The 17,747-nt window shown below is 43.6% G+C and overlaps 1 protein-coding gene across 1 annotated transcript; it reads right to left on the reverse strand.

The window, feature by feature from the left end:
- Positions 1-15,951: 15,951 nt before the first annotated feature.
- On the reverse strand, positions 15,952-17,625 carry LOC125509939 (vegetative cell wall protein gp1-like). Its single transcript, XM_048675008.1, has 2 exons — positions 16,837-17,625; positions 15,952-16,675 (listed from the first exon to the last, which is right to left on the reverse strand). Exons 1-2 carry the CDS (start codon positions 16,889-16,891, stop codon positions 16,017-16,019), a joined length of 714 nt encoding a protein of 237 aa, XP_048530965.1. The 5' UTR covers positions 16,892-17,625; the 3' UTR covers positions 15,952-16,016.
- Positions 17,626-17,747: the final 122 nt, after the last annotated feature.

Consider the following 17,747-nt stretch of genomic DNA (forward strand, 5'->3'; position numbering starts at 1 on the left):
ATAAGTGTCGCAGCCCCAAACTTTTAAGAAATGACAGCTTAGGTTTCTCTAAACCATAGTTCATACGGTGTCATCTCATCGGAATTACGTGGTGCCCCTTTTAAAGTGAATGTGGTTGTCTCTAATGCCTAACCCATAAACTATCGTGGTAATTCGATAAGAGACATCATGGTATGCATCATATCCAATAGGGTGCAGTTATGATGTTCGGACACATCATCACACTATGGTGTTCCAGGCTGTATTAGTTGTGAAACAATTTCCACAATGTCGTAATTCTGTGCCAAACTCGTAATTCAGATATTCATCTCTATGATCATATCATAGATATTTTATCCTCTTGTCACGACGATCTTTCAACTTCACCCTGAAATTACTTGAACCTTTCAATAATTCAGACTCGTGATTTATCAAGTAAATGTACTCAACATCTACTCAAATCATCTGTGAAGTAAGAACATAATGATATCCACTACACGCCTCAGCACTCATTGGACTGCACACATCAAAATGTATTTTTTCCAACAAGTTGCTTTCTAGTTCCATTTTACTGAAAATGAGGCTTTCAGTCATCTTGCCCATGTGGTATGATTTGCATGTCTCAAGTGATTCAAAATCAAGTGAGTCCAAACGGTCCATTTGCATGGAGTTTCTTCATGCATATACACCAATAGACATGGTTCGCATGTCTCAAACTTTTCAAAAATGAGTGAGTCCAAAGATCCATCAACATGGAGCCTCTTCATGCGTTTTATACCGATATGACTTAAGTGGCAGTGCCACAAGTAGGTGGTACTATCATTACTATCTTTTGGCATGAACATGTGTATCACTACGATCAAGATTCAATAAACCATTCATTTCAGGTGTAAGACCATTGAAGGTATTATTCAAATAAACAGAGTAACCATTATTCTCTTTAAATGAATAACCATATTGTGATAGACATAATCCAATCATGTCTATGCTCAACGCAAACACCAATCTCGATGGTAGAGGGAGCGTGCGATGCTTGATCATATCAACATTGGAAACACTTCCAACACATATCGTCAGCTCACCTTTAGCTAGTCTCCATTTATTCCGTAGCTTTTATTTCGAGTTACTAACACTTAGCAACCGAACCAGTATCTAATACCCTGGTGCTACTAGGAGTACTAGTAAAGTACACATTAACATAATACATCCAATATACTTCTATCGACCTTGCCAGCCTTCTTATCTACCAAGTATCTAGGGTAATTCTGCTCTAGTGGTTGTTCCCTTTATTACAGAAGCACTTAGTCTCGGGTTTGGGTTCAACCTTGGGTTTCTTCACTAGAGCAGCAGCTGATTTGCCGTTTCATGAAGTATCCCTTTTTGCCCTTGCCCTTCTTGAAACTAGTGGTTTCACCAACCATCAACAATTGATGCTCCTTCTTGATCTCTACTTTTGTGGTGTCAAACATCGCGAATATCTCAAGGATCATCATATATGTCCCTGATATATTATAGTTCATCACGAAGCTCAAGCAGCTTGGTGGTAATGACTTCGGAGAACCATCACTATTTCATCTGGAAGATCAACTCCCACTTGATTCAAGCGATTGTTGTACTCAGACAATCTGAGCACAAGTTCAACAATTGAGCTTTTCTCCCTTAGTTTGCAGGCTAAGAAAATCGTCGGAGGTCTTATACCTCTTGACGTGGGCACGAGCCTGAAATCCCAATTTCAGCCCTCGAAACATCTCATATGTTTCGCGACGTTTCAAAACGTCTTTGGTGCCTCAACTCTAAGCCATTTAACTGAACTATCACGTAGTTATCAAAATGTGTATGTCAGATGTTTGCAACATCCATAGACAACGTTCGAGGTTCAGCACACTGAGTGGTGCATTAAGGACATAAGCCTTCTATGAAGCAATGAGGACAAACCTCAGTTTACGGACCTAGTCCGCATAATTACTACTATCAACTTTCAACTAAATTTTCTCTAGGAGCATAACTAAACAGTAGAACTGAAGCGCGAGCTACGACATAATTTGCGAAGACCTTTTGACTATGTTCAGGATAATTAAGTTCATCTTATGAACTCCCACTCAAATAGACATCCCTCTAGTCATCTAAGTGATTACATGATCCGAGTCAACTAGGCCGTGTCCGATCATCACGTGAGACGGACTAGTCTTCATCGGTGAACATATTCATGTTGATCATATCTACCATACGACTCATGCTCGACCTTTCGGTCTCTTGTGTTCCGAGGCCATGTCTGTACATGCTAGGCTCGTCAAGTCAACCTAAGTGTTTTGCGTGTGTAAATCTGTCTTACACCCGTTGTATGTGAATGTTAGAATCTATCACACCCGATCATCACGTGGTGCTTCGAAACAACGAACTGTCGCAACGGTGCACAGTTAGGGGGAACACTTTCTTGAAATTATTATGAGGGATCATCTTATTTACTACCGTCGTTCTAAGTAAACAAGATGCATAAACATGATAAACATCACATGCAATCAAATAGTGACATGATATGGCCAATATCATATTGCTCCTTTTGATCTCCATCTTCGGGGCTCCATGATCATCATCGTCACCGGCATGACACCATGATCTCCATCATCATGACCTCCATCATCGTGTCTTCATGAAGTTGTCTCGCCAACTATTACTTCTACTACTATGGCTAACGGTTAGCAATAAAGTAAAGTAATTACATGACGTTTATGTTGACACACAGGTCATAAATAAATTAAGACAACTCCTATGGCTCCTGCCGGTTGTCATACTCATCGACATGCAAGTCATGATTCCTATTACAAGAACATGATCATCTCATACATCACATATATCATTCATCACATCCTTTTGGCCATATCACATCACATAGCATACCCTGCAAAAACAAGTTAGACGTCCTCTAATTGTTGTTTGCATGTTTTACGTGGCTGCTATGGGTTTCTAGCAAGAACGTTTCTTACCTATGCAAAAACCACAATGTGATATGCCAATTGCTATTTACCCTTCATAAGGACCCTTTTCATCGAATCCGATCCGACTAAAGTGGGAGAGACAGACACCCGCTAGCCACCTTATGCAACTAGTGCATGTCAGTCGGTGGAACCAGTCTCACGTAAGAGTACGTGTAAGGTCGGTCCGGGCCGCTTCATCCCACAATGCCACCGAATCAAGATTGGACTAGTAACGGTAAGCATATTGAACAAAATCAACGCCCACGACTACTTTGTGTTCTACTCGTGCATAGAAACTACGCATAAACCTGGCTCATGATGCCACTGTTGGGGAACGTAGCATAAATTCAAAAATTTCCTACGTGTCACCAAGATCTATCTATGGAGTCATCTAGCAACGAGGGAGGAGTGGATCTACATACCCTTGTAGATCGCGTGCGGAAGCGTTCAAGAGAACGGGGTTGATGGAGTCGTACTCGTCGTGATCCAAATCACCGATGATCCTAGCGCCGAACGGACGGCACCTCCGCGTTCAACACACATACGGAGCAGCGACGTCTCCTCCTTCTTGATCCAGCAAGGGGGGAGGAGAGGTTGATGGAGATCCAGCAGCACGACGGCGTGGTGGTGGAAGTAGCGGGATTCCAACAGGGCTTCGCCAAGCGCTGCGGGAGGAGGGAGATGTGTCATGGGAGGGAGAGGGAGGCGCCAGGGCTTAGGTTAGGTTGCCCTCCCTTCCCCCACTATATATAGGGCCAAGGGAGAGGGGGGGCACAGCCTTGGCCCTTCCTCCAAGGAAGGGTGCGGCCAGGGAGGAGTCCCTCCCCCCCAAGGCACCTCGAAGGTGCCTTCCCCTTTTAGGACTCTTCCTTTCCCTTGATTCTTGGCGCATGGGCCTCTTGGGGCTGGTGCCCTTGGCCCATGTAGGCCAAGGTGCACCCCCTACAGCCCATGTGGCCCCTCGGGGCAGGTGGCCCCACCCGGTGGACCCCCGGGACCCTTCCGGTGGTCCCGGTACAATACCGGTGACCCCGAAACTTGTCCCGATGGCCGAAATAGCACTTCCTATATATAATTATTTACCTACGGACCATTCCGGAACTCCTCTTGACGTCCGGGATCTCATCCGGGACTCCGAACAACTTTTGGGTTACCGCATACTAATATCTCTATAACCCTAGCGTCACCGAACCTTAAGTGTGTAGACCCTACGGGTTTGGGAGACATGCAGACATGACCGAGATGACTCTCCGGTCAATAACCAACAGCGGGATCTGGATACCCATGTTGGCTCCCACATGTTCCATGATGATCTCATCGGATGAACCACGATGTCAAGGACTTAATCAATCCCGTATACAATTCCCTTTGTCTAGCGGTACGATACTTGCCCGAGATTCGATCGTCGGTATCACGATACCTTGTTCAATCTCGTTACCGGCAAGTCTCTTTACTCGTTTCGTAACACATCATCCCGTGATCAACTCCTTGATCACATTGTGCACATTATGATGATGTCCTACCGAGTGGGCCCAGAGATACCTCTCCGTTTACACGGAGTGACAAATCCCAGTCTCGATTCGTGCCAACCCAACAGACACTTTCGGAGATACCTGTAGTGTACCTTTATAGCCACCCAGTTACATTGTGACGTTTGGCACACCCAAAGCACTCCTACAGAATCCGGCAGTTGCACAATCTCATGGTCTAAGGAAATGATACTTGACATTAGAAAAGCTTTAGCATACGAACTACATGATCTTGTGCTAGGATTAGGATTGGGTCTTTGTCCATCACATCATTCTCCTAATGATGTGATCCCATTATCAATGACATCCAATGTCCATGGTCAGGAAACCATAACCATCTATTGATCAACGAGCTAGTCAACTAGAGGCTTACTAGGGACATGGTGTTGTCTATGTATCCACACATGTATCTGAGTTTCCTATCAATACAATTCTAGCATGGATAATAAACTATTATCATGAACAAGGAAATATAATAATAACTAATTTATTATTGCCTCTAGGGCATATTTCCAACAGATACATGTAACACATTTCTTACTCTGTCATGTTTACGCATTCACATGCTCCTATATTCAATATTCACATGATTGCATACATGTAGGGGGAGCCTATGCATGTTACATGTCTTTCCAAAGCTTTACTTGCTATTCTTTATACCTTTATCTAAAGCTTTGATGTATGTTGTCATCAATCACCAAAAAGGGGGAGATTGAAAGCACAAGTGCTCCCTGGGTGGTTTTGGTAATTAATGTCAACATATCTCTTGTTGGACTAACACTTTTACCTAGTATGTTTCAGATAAGTTCAACAATGGAGTGGCATGGACTAGAGGATGTGGAACCCCTTCAAGATGCTAAGGACAAAGGATTGGCTCAAGCTTCAAGATCAAGACTCTACATTTTCTATTTTAGTGATCCAAGATCACATTGAGTCTATAGGAAAAGCCAATACTATCAAAAGGGGATGAGGTGTTGCTTAATGGCTTGCTTGCTCAAAGTGCTTAGTGATATGCTCCAAAACCCTCAACTACCTTCCCACATCCACATATGACCTAAACCAAAAGTCAAACTCGGCCCCACCGATTCTATCTATCCGGCGCCACCGAGTTTCAGATGTCATAGCCACTGCCACAAACCCTAGCAAATCGGTTTCACCGATAGGGATCTCGGTCTCACCGAGATGGGATTGTAATCTCTCTGTGTATGTCCATTACCAAAATCGGTCTCACCGATTTTGAGCAATTGGTACTACCGAGATTACAATGCAAACCCTCTGGTTAGCTTATTACCAAAATTGGTCCCACCGAGTTTGTGTAATTGGTCTCACCGAGTTTGTGTAATCGGTCTCACCGAGTTTGCCTGACCAACTCTCTGGTTATCTTATTACCAAAATCGGTCCCACCGAGTTTGTGTAATCGGTCACACCGAGATTACGTTATGCCCTAACCCTAACCATATCGGTCCTACCGAGTTGCATCTCAGTCCCACCGAAAATCCTAACGGTCACTAGGTTTGCTGAATCGGTCCGACCGAGTCTAACCATTCGGTCCCACCGAGTTTGGCAAATTGTGTGTAACGGTTAGATTCTGTGTGGAGGCTATATATACCCCTCCACCCACTCTTCATGCGTGGAGAGAGCCATTAGAACATACCTACACTTCCAATACACATTTTCTAAGAGAGAACCACCTACACTTGTGTTGAGGTCAAGATATTCCATTCCAACCATATGAATCTTGATCTCTAGCCTTCCCAAGTTGCTTTCCACTCAAATCTTCTTTCCACCAAATCCAAATCCTGTGAGAGAGAGTTGAGTGTTGGGGAGACTATCATTTGAAGCACAAGAGCAAGGAGTTCATCATCAACACACCATTTGTTACTTCTTGGAGAGTGGTGTCTCCTAGATTGGCTAGGTGTCACTTGGGAGCCTCCGACAAGATTGTGGAGTTGAACCAAGGAGTTTGTAAGGGCAAGGAGATCGCCTACTTCGTGAAGATCTACCGCTAGTGAGGCAAGTCCTTCGTGGGCGACGTCCGTGATGGAATAGACAAGGTTGCTTCTTCGTGGACCCTTCGTGGGTGGAGCCCTCCGTGGACTCGCGCAACCGTTACCCTCCGTGGGTTGAAGTCTCCATCAATGTGGATGTACGATAGCACCACCTATCGGAACCACGACAAAAACATTCGTGTCTCCAATTGCGTTTGAATACTCCAAACCCTTCTCTTTACATTCTTGCAAGTTGCATGCTTTACTTTCCGCTGCTCATATACTCATTGCATGCTTGCTTGATATGTATTGTGTTTGTTAAACTTGTGCTTAAACTCCACTTAAACTTAAGAATATTAAAAATTGCAACTTTTGGCACTTAGTGTCTAATCAGCCCCCCCCCTCTAGACACCTCTTCTCGATCCTTTCATAAAGTGATCAAAGCATATGGTTTTATACATACTTGCGGTGAAGCCTGTATTTACAAGAAAGTGAGTGGGAGCACTACAACATTTCTGATAAGTATATGTGAATGACATATTGTTGATCGGAAATAATGTAGAATTTTCTAGAAAGCATAAAGGAGTATTTGAAAAGAGTTTTTCAAAGAAAAACCTCAATGAAGCTACTTACATATTGAGCATCAAGATCTATAGAGATAGATCAAGACGCTTGATATATTTTCAATGAGTACATATCTTGACAAGATTTTGAAGTAGTTCAAAATGGAAGAGTCAAAGAAGGAGTTCTTGCCTGTGTTGTAAGGTGTGAATTTGAGTAAAGACTCAAAAACCCGACCACGGCAGAAAATAGAAAGAGAATGAAAAGTCATTCCCTATGCCTCAGTCATAGGTTCTATAAAGTATGCTATGCTGTGTACCAGACCTATTGTGTACCTCACCATAAGTTTGGCAAGAGGGTACAATTGTGATGCAGGAGTGGATCACTGGACAGCGGTGAAAAAATATCCTTAGTGGAATAAGGAAATGTTTCTCGGTTATGGAGGTGACAAAGAGTTTGTCGTAAAGAGTTGTGTCGATGCAAGCCTTGACACCGATCTAGATGACTCTAAGTCTCGATCTAGATACATATTGAAAGTGGGAGCAATTAGCTAGAGTAGCTCCGTGCAAAGCATTGTAGACATAGAAAAATTGCAAAATACATACGGCTCTGAATGTGGCAGACCCGTTGACTAAATTTCTCTCACAAGCAAAACATGATCACTCTTTGGGTATTAATCACATAGCAATGTGAACTAGATTATCGACTCTAGTAAACCCTTTGGGTGTTAGTCACATGGAGATGTGAACTAATCACATAAAGATGTGAACTATTGGTGTTAAATCACATAACGATGTGAACTAGATTATTGACTCTAGTGCAAGTGGAAGACTGAAGGAAATATGCCCTAGAGGCAATAATAAAGTTGTTATTTATATTTCCTTATATCATGATAAATGTTTACTATTCATGCTAGAATTGTATTAACCGGAAACTTAGTACATGTGTGAATACATAGACAAACAAAGTTTCACTAGTATGCCTCTACTTGACTAGCTCGTTGAATCAAAGATGGTTAAGTTTCCTAGCCATAGACATGATTTGTCATTTGATTAACGGGATCACATCATTAGAGAATGATGTGATTAACTTGACTCATTCGTTAGCCTAGCATGATGATCGTTTAGTTTGTTGCTATTGCTTTCTTCATGACTTATACATGTTCCTATGACTATAAGATTATGCAACTCCCGAATACCGGAGGAACACTTTGTGTGCTACCAAATGTCACAACGCAACTGGGTGATTATAAAGGTGCTTTACAGGTGTCTCCGATGGTACTTGTTGAGTTGGCATAGATCAAGATTAGGATTTGTCACTCCGATTGTCGGAGAGGTATCTCTAGGCCCTCTCGGTAATGCACATCACATTAAAGCCTTGTAAGCAATGCAACTAATGAGTTAGTTGTTGGATGATGTATTACGGAACGAGTAAAGAGACTTGACGGTAACGAGATTGAACTAGGTATTGAGATACCGACGATCGAATCTCGGGCAAGTAACATACCGATGACAAAGGGAACAACGTATGTTGTTATGCGGTTTGACCGATAAAGATCTTCGTAGAATATGTAGGAGCCAATATGAGCATCCAAGTTCCGCTATTGGTTATTGACCGAAGACGTGTCTTGTCATGTCTACATAGTTCTCGAACCCGTAGGGTCCGCACGCTTAACGTTCGGTGACGGTCGGTATTATGAGTTTATGTGTTTTGATGTACCGAAGGTAGTTCGGAGTCCCGGATTAGATCGGGGACATGACGAGGAGTCTCGAAATGGTCATGACGTAAAGATCGATATATTGGACGACTATATTCGGACATCGGAAAGGTTCCGAGTGATTCGGGTATTTTTTTGGAGTATCGAAGAGTTACGGGAATTCGCCGGGGAGTATATGGGCCTTATTGGGCTTTAGGGGAAAGAGAGAGGGGAGGCTGCGTGCCCCCCCCCAAGGCTTAGTCCGAATTGGACTAGGGGGAGGGGCGGCGCCCCCTCCTTCCTTCTCTTCTCTTTTTCCTTTCCTTCTCTCCTACTCCTACTACATGGAAGGGGGAATCCTACTCTCGATGGGAGTAGGACTCCCCTTGGGGCGCGCCTAGGAGGGCCGGCCTCTCCCCCTCCTCCACTCCTTTATATACGTGGCCAGGGGCACTCCATAGACACACAAGTTGATCAGTTGATCTTTTAGCCGTGTGCGGTGCCCCCCTCCACCATAATCCACCTCGGTCATATCGTAGCAGTGCTTAGGCGAAGCCCTGCGTCGGTAGCATCATCATCACCGTCATCATGCCATCATGCTGACGGAACTCTCCCTCAAATCTCTGCTGGATTGGAGTTCGTGGGGCATCACCGAGCTGAACGTGTGCTGAACTAGGAGGTGTCGTACGTTCGGTACTTGGATCGGTCGGATCGTGAAGACGTACGACTACATCAACCTCGTTCTCATAACACTTCCGCTTACGGTCTACGAGGGTACGTAGACGATACTCTCCCCTCTCGTTGCTATGCATCACCATGATCTTGCGTGTGCATAGAAATATTTTGAAATTACTGCGTTCCCCAACAGATTGGCTAAGGACGAGGTGACGATGCGCATGGGAAATGGTTCCAAAGTCGATGTGATCGCCGTCGGCACGCTACCTCTACATCTACCTTCGGGATTAGTTTAAGACCTAAATAATTGTTATTCGGTGCCAGCGTTGAGCATGAACATTACATCTGGATCTTGTTTGATGCGAGACGATTATTCATTTAAATCAGAGAATAATGGTTGTTCTATTTATATGAGTAATATCTTTTATGGTCATGCACCCTTGATGAGTGGTCTATTTTTACTAAATCTTGATAGTATTGATACACATGTTCATAGTATTGAAGCCAAAAGAAGCAGAGTTGATAATGATAGTGCAACTTATTTGTGGCACTGCCGTTTGGGTCATATTGGTGTAAAGCGCATGAAGAAACTCCATTTTGATGGACTTCTAAAATCACTTGATTATGAATCACTTGGTACTTGCGAGCCATGCCTCATGGGCAAGATGACTAAAACTCCATTCTCCGAAACAATGGAGCGAGCAACAGAGTTATTGGAAATCATACATACTGATGTATGTGGTCCAATGAACATTGAGGCTCGCGGCGGATATCGTTATTTATCATTTTGGGGTTGTGCTTTAGAGACAGCTGCATTCACGTTAAATAGGGCACCATCTAAATCCGTTGAGACCACACCTTATGAACTGTGGTTTGGCAAGAAACTCAAGTTGTCGTTTCTTAAAGTTTGGGGCTGCGATGCTTATGTGAAGAAACCTCAACCTGATAAGCTCGAATCCAAATCGGAGAAATGTTTCTTCGTAGGATACCCAAAGGAGACTGTTGAGTACACCTTCTATCATAGATCCGAAGGCAAGATATTCGTTGCTAAGAATGGATCATTTCTAGAGAAGGAGTTTCTCTTGAAAGAAGTGAGTGGGAGGAAAGTAGAACTTGATGAGGTAATTGTACCTACTCCCTTGTTGGAAAGTAGTTCATCACTGAATGAGGAAGTTAATCATGATGATCATGAAACTTCAGATCAAGTTACTACCGAACCTCGTAGGTCAACCAGAGTAAGATCCGCACCAGAGTGGTTCGGTAATCTTGTTCTGGAGGTCATGTTACTTAACCATGACGAGCCTACGAACTATGAGGAAGCGATGATGAGCCCAGATTCCGCAAAATGGCTTGAGGCCATGAAATCTGAGATGGGATCCATGTATGAGAACAAAGTGTGGACTTTGGTTGACTTGCTTGATGATCGACAGGCCATAGAGAATAAATGGATCTTTAAGAAGAAGACTGACGCTGATGGTAATGTTACTGTCTACAAAGCTCGACTTGTTGCAAAAGGTTTTCGACAAGTTCAAGGAGTTGACTACAATGAGACCTTCTCACCCGTAGTGATGCTTAAGTCCGTCCGAATCATGTTAGCAATTGCAGCATTTTATGATTATGAAATTTGGCAAATGAATGTCAAAACTGCATTCCTTAATGGATATCTTAAAGAAGAGTTGTATATGATACAACCAGAAGGTTTTGTCGATCCAAAAGGTGCTAACAAAGTGTGCAAGCTCCAGCGATCCATTTATGGACTGGTGCAAGCCTCTCGGAGTTGGAATATACGCTTTGATAGTGTGATCAAAGCATATGGTTTTATACAGACTTTTGGAGAAGCCTGTATTTACAAGAATGTGAGTGGGAGCTCCGTAGCATTTCTGATATTATATGTAGATGACATATTGTTGATCGGAAATAATACTGAATTTATGAATAACATAAAAGGATACTTGAATAAGAATTTTTCAATGAAAGACCTTGGTGAAGCTGCTTATATATTGGGCATAAAGATCTATAGAGATAGATCAAGATGCTTAATTAGACTTTCACAAAGCACATACCTTGATAAAGTATTGAAGAAGTTCAAAATGGATCAGGCAAAGAAAGGGTTCTTGCCTGTGTTACAAGGTGTGAAGTTGAGTCAGACTCAATGTCCGACCACTGCAGAAGATAGAGAGAAAATGAAAGTCATTCCCTATGCTTCAGCCATAGGTTCTATCATGTATGCAATGCTGTGTACCAGACCTGATGTGTGCCTTGCTATTAGTTTAGCAGGGAGGTACCAAAGTAATCCAGGAGTGGATCACTGGACAGGGGTCAAGAACATCCTGAAATACCTGAAAAGGACTAAAGATATGTTTCTTGTTTATGGAGGTGACAAAGAGCTCGTCGTAAACGGTTACGTCGGTGCAAGCTTTGACACTGATCCGGATGACTCTAAGTCACAAACCGGATACGTATGTTTATTAAATGGTGGAGATGTCAGTTGGTGCAGTTCCAAACAAAGCATCGTGGCGGGATCTACATGTGAAGCGGAGTACATAGCTGCTTCGGAAGCAGCAAATGAAGGATTCTGGATGAAGGAGTTCATATCCGATCTAGGTGTCATACCTAGTGCATCGGGTCCAATTAAAATCTTTTTGAGAATACTGGTGCAATTGCCTTGGCAACGGAATCCAGATTTCACAAGAGAACCAAGCACATCAAGAGACGCTTCAATTCCATCCGCGATCAAGTCAAGGAGGGAGACATAGAGATTTTCAAGATACATACGGATCTGAATGTTGCAGACCCGTTGACTAAGCCTCTCTCACGAGCAAAACATGATTAGCACCAAGACTCCATGGGTGTTAGAATCATTACAATGTAATCTAGATTATTGACTCTAGTGCAAGTAGGAGACTGAAGGAAATATGCCCTAGAGGCAATAATAAAGTTGTTATTTATATGTCCTTATATCATGATAAATGTTTATTATTCATGCTAGAATTTTATTAACCGGAAACTTAGTACATGTGTGAATACATAGACAAATAGAGCGTCACTAGTATGCCTCTACTTGACTAGCTCATTGAATCAATGATGGTTATGTTTCCTGACCATAGACATGAGTTGTCATTTGATTAACGGGATCACATCATTAGAGAATGATGTGATTGACTTGACCCATCCGTTAGCTTAGCACGATGATCGTTTAGTTTGTTGCTATTGCTTTCTCCATAACTTATACATGTTCCTATGACTATGAGATCATGCAACTCCTGAATACGGAGGAACACTTAGTGTGCTATCAAACGTCACAACTTAACTGAGTGACTATAAAGATGCTCTATAGGTGTCTCCAATGGTGTTTGTTGAGTTAGCATAGATCGAGATTAGGATTTGTCACTCTGAGTATCGGAGAGGTATCTATGGGCCCTCTCGGTAATGCACATCACTATAAGGCTTGCAAGCAATGTGACTAATGAGTTAGTTGCGGGATGATGCATTAAGGAACGAGTAAAGAGACTTGTCGGTAACGAGACTAAACTAGGTATTGAGATACCGACGATCGAATCTCGAGCAAGTAACATACCGATGAAGATCTTCGTAGAATATGTGGGAGCCAATATGAACATCCAAGTTCCGCTATTGGTTATTGACCCGAGACATGTCTTGGTCATGTCTACATAGTTCTCGAACCCGTAGGGTCCGCACGCTTAACGTTCGGTGATGATCGGTATTATGAGTTTATGTGTTTTGATGTACCAAAGGTAGTTTGGAGTCCCGGATGTGATCACAGACATGACGAGGAGTCTCGAAATGGTCGAGACATAAAGATCGATATATTGGATGACTATGTTTGGACATGAGGAAGGTTTCGATAGAGTTCGGGCATATACCGGAGTATCAGGGGGTTACCGGAACCCCCCGGGGAGTCAATGGGCCTTAATGGGCCATAGTGGAAAGGAGGAGGTGGCGGACAAGGTGGGGACGCGCCCCCCCAAGCCCAATCCAAATTGGAGGGGGGGCGGCCCCCCTTTCATTCTCTCTGTCTCCCCCTTCCGTCCCTCTCCTACTCCAACTAGGGAAGAGGGAATCCTACTCCCACCAGGAGTAGGACTCCCCCCTTGGGCGCGCCTAGGAGGCTGGCCCTCTCCCCCTCCTCCACTCCTTTATATACGGGGGGAGGGGGCACCCCATAGACACAGAAGTTGATCATTGATCCCTTAGCCATGTGCGGTGCCCCCCTCCACCATAATGCACCTCGGTCATATCGTAGCGGTGCTTAGGCGAAGCCCTGTTCTCGTAGCATCATCATCACCGTCATCACGTCACCGTGCTGATGAAGCTCTCCCTCGACACTCAGCTAGATCGAGAGTTCGTGGGATGTCACCGAGCCGAACGTGTGCAGATCGCGGAGGTGCCGTACTTTCGGTACTAGGATCGGTCAACCGTGAAGACGTATGACTACATCAACCGCGTTGTCATAACGCTTCTGCTTACGGTCTATGAGGGTACGTAGACAACACTCTCCCCTATTGTTGCTATGCATCACCATGATCTTGCGTGTGCGCAGGATAATTTTAGAAATTAATGTGTTCCCCTACAACAAAGTGATCAGTAGCAAAGTAGTATGATAGTTTTGATAGTAGTAGCAGCAATAGTAACGGTAACCATGATAGCAGTAGTTTTGTAGCAAGTGCAATAGTAACGATAGCAGTAGTACCTTAGCAAGAACAATATAAGATAGATTCGTAGGCATTGCATCAGTAATTTGTTGGATGATATTCATCATGTGACAGTCATAACCTAGGGCGATACGGCACTAGATCCAGTTCATAAATATAATGTAGGCATGTATTTCGTAAATAGTCATACGTGCTTATGGAAAGAACTTACATGACATCTTTTGTCCTACCCTCCCGTGGCAGCGGGGTCCTATTGGAAACTAAGGGATATTAAGGCCTCCTTTTAATAGAGAATCAGAACAAAGCATTAACATAAGGTGAATACATGAACTCCTCAAACTACAATCATCACCGAGAGTGGTCCCAAATATTGTCACTTCGTGGTTGTTGGATCATAACACGTAGTAGGCGACTATAACTTGCAATATCGGATCTAGAACATGGATATAATTGTGATAACATAAACGGTTCAGATCTGAAATCATGGCACCCGGGCCCAGAGTGACAAGCATTAAGCATGGCAAAGTCATAGCAACATCCATCTCAGAACATAGTGGATACTAGGGATCAAGCCCTAACAAAACTAACTAGATTACATGATGAATCTCATCCAACTCCTCACCGACCAGCGAGCCTACGAAGGAATTACTCACTCCCGGTGGGGATCATCATGGGATTGGCAATGGAGAAGGGTTGGTGATGACGAAGAGCGAAGATTCCCCTCTCCGGAGCCCCAAATGGACTCCAGATCTGTCCTCCCGATAAAGAACAGGAGGTGACGGTGGCTCCGTCTCGTGGATCACGATAATTCTTTATTCCTGATTTTTTCGGGGAAAATAGGATTTTATAGTGTCAGTTTTAGGTTCTACAGGGCCACCAGGTGGGGACAACCCACCTGGCGTGCCTAGGGGGCAGGCGCGCCCTGGTGGGTTGTGCCCACCCAGGTGCCCCCCTCAGGTGTCTCTTGGCTCCACAAATTCTCTTTTATTGTATAAAAAATCCTCGCAAAGTTTCGTTCCATTCCGAGAACTTTTATTTCTACGCAAAAACAACACCATGATAGTTCTGCTGAAAACAACGTTAGTTCGGGGTTAGTTTTTAGTATCATTCAAATCATGCAAATTAGAGTCCGAAACAAGAGGAAAAGTGTTAGGAAAAGTAGATACATTGGAGACGTATCAATAACTCATCAACTACACTTATTAATATCTAGTAAGCAAAAACAGAATTTGTAGTACAAGAGAGTGTCACTCACCCGAAGTTGTAAGGAAGTAGTATTTCTGGTTGGGTATTTAGGTGCTTCAAGAACTGTAGCAAGCATTTCTCTGTCTATGGCCGATCATATTCTTGTAACCATGTCTTTTCATTAATGATATTTGGGTCAATGAACCCAATGCCATAGCGTCCAGCTCTTTTCATTCCATACATCTTCATTCTGCATAATACCATAGAAAAGAATATAATGAGGATAATTACAGGTAATGAACGAGCACTACAGCTAGCTAGAGACTTAAATTACAGAAAGAAATCACTTACAGACAATAGCAACTGACGATAGATTTGTCGAGTGCGTCTTGATTGAATAACTGAAACATTTCTTGAAACTCAACCCATAGATCTTTTTCATGGAAGTAATGCTCTGCCTCGACCTTCACCATGAGGGACCCTCGATCGGTAGTATTTGCTTCTCTCATGTAGGATTCATGTAATTCATACATTCTCGTTGATAGACGCGGGATCTCCTCAGGCTTGACCAGAGGTTCGCCACATGCATATTTCGGTTTTAGTTCCTCCTCTTTAAACGTTTCCATGGGCTCGATGCCTAGGAGTTGTTCTACAGTGACACCGGCCTCTTCAACCTGCCTTCTATGATCGTCGGTTATTACCAGCTGATCGGCATCGTTACTCACATGTGTTGGTACAATGAGCGGGGGGATCGATTACACCGCCTGTTCTCCCAGCTGGGGAACATTTTTCCCACTTTTTTGGCAGCTTCTTGGCTCGAGCTCGAGCTCGAGTCCTTCTTTTTTTGTGCTTGATATGACTTTCTTGATTTGGCGCTCATAGTCTGAGTCCCTATGCTTGGCAGCTAGTGGTTGAACCATATCAATATTGTGCTGCATGACATGCTCAGGTACTTTCTCCTCTGGCGGCGGGGGCGATTTCGGTCCAAAATGGGCCTGCACTTGGGCAGCGACTTCGGCTTTGTTTTCCTCTTCAGTCAAGTGGTAAGGCAACCTCGGAACAGGCTTGAGGCTTGGACCAACTTTGTATCTCTTGCCTCCTGTTGTACCGCTAGCCGTCGTAGCTGTGACGCCTCTCTTCCCCTGTTGCTTAGGCGGCGGAGATGGCTGACGCGGTGCCTGACTTGGAGGAGCAGGAGTCTGCTGACGCGGTGGCGAACTTGAAGGAGCGAGAGTCTGCTGACGTGGTGGCGAACTTGGAGGAGCAGGAGCTTGCTGATGCGGTGCCGGACTTGGAGGAGCAGGATTCTGCTGATGCGGTGACGAACTTGAAAGAGCAGGAGTCTGCTGACGCGGTGGCAGACTTGAAGGAGGAGCCGGCTGACGCGGACGGGAAGACACTAAGTAAACCAAATCTACATATGCAAATTAAGAGTTAATTTGAGCTCAAATTGCATATAAATCAAATAAACTATCACATATAATTACTCCCAAACTAAAACCCATAAATCACTATATTATAGAGCATTGCAAGAGCTAATCTAGTAATGAGAGATAAAATGACAAAGTTGCTAACCTCTGTGATCACTTGGATGAATGGGGCCTTCAAGTGCATCCAGACACCGTGCCATGTTGCATCCTACGGGTGCAAGAACATTTAGGAGGGGACGTGGACCTTTCCATAGCAATCAGCAAACAGTTCAATTAGGACTTTCATGACCTTCACCACGTAGCCCAATATAGAGGCTTGGTCTGCCAGCTGGAGGTCATGGGCTGAATGCAAGTTGCACTGGCCCAAGAAAATGATGCACACTATATATTACTTCATGTCTTGTTTTTAGTACCACATTGGTTGTTTAAGACGAGTTAGATTTATTTATAAGCGTTGCGCAGGACATGGTTAGCACCACATGGTATGTGTGGTAAGCAATTTCATATTTGAAATTATGCAGTTGAGTTATGAGGCTTTAATTTAAGTGGTGATTTAGATAATAGGAAATAGAAGTAGATGAAAAATACAAAATAAAAAACTGAAAAAGAAAAAATATGAAAAAAGTTTCTTATCACACACCGACATGGTGTGGTAGCAATTTTTTTGCCACTTCTATTGGCTCGTGCCACGCGCTTTGTTTTTTTTTTGTGTCTAGCAGAGATTGGCAGTACCTCTTTCCCACTGGCCTCAGACAAGAACAATTAGGACAAACATTAAACCAACAATGACTTTGTTAGGTTATCTTCAAAGCGGACCCTCAAATCTCCCGCGGGATCCAGAAACCATCCAACGCAGGTCTGTATTGGTCCACCGAGCGGTCAAGACCATATTTTTCCAGTAAACTGAAACCAAACGTGAAGCGTTTTGCAAGAGTTCGGACATCTGCATGATGAATCAAAAGTCACCACGTATCTCTCTCTCTGTCCGGATGGCGGAAAACTGCTGTTGTGCTGCTATTTGGGTTTAGCGGAAGAATTAGCATGCTTAACGTTTGC

Source organism: Triticum urartu, chromosome 5 (genome assembly GCF_003073215.2).
Source record: "Triticum urartu cultivar G1812 chromosome 5, Tu2.1, whole genome shotgun sequence".
In the NCBI taxonomy this organism is placed as follows: Eukaryota; Viridiplantae; Streptophyta; class Magnoliopsida; order Poales; family Poaceae; genus Triticum; species Triticum urartu.

What these genes read in the sequence shown, in the direction of transcription:
- LOC125509939 (XM_048675008.1), bottom strand. Translation starts at nt 16,891, where the DNA reads ATGGCACGGTGTCTGGATGCACTTGAAGGCCCCATTCATCCAAGTGAT. An exon ending in TCATCCAAGTGATCACAGAG is followed by an intron (nt 16,676 to 16,836) that starts GTTAGCAACTTT and finishes TTGCATATGTAG; the next exon opens with ATTTGGTTTACTTAGTGTCT.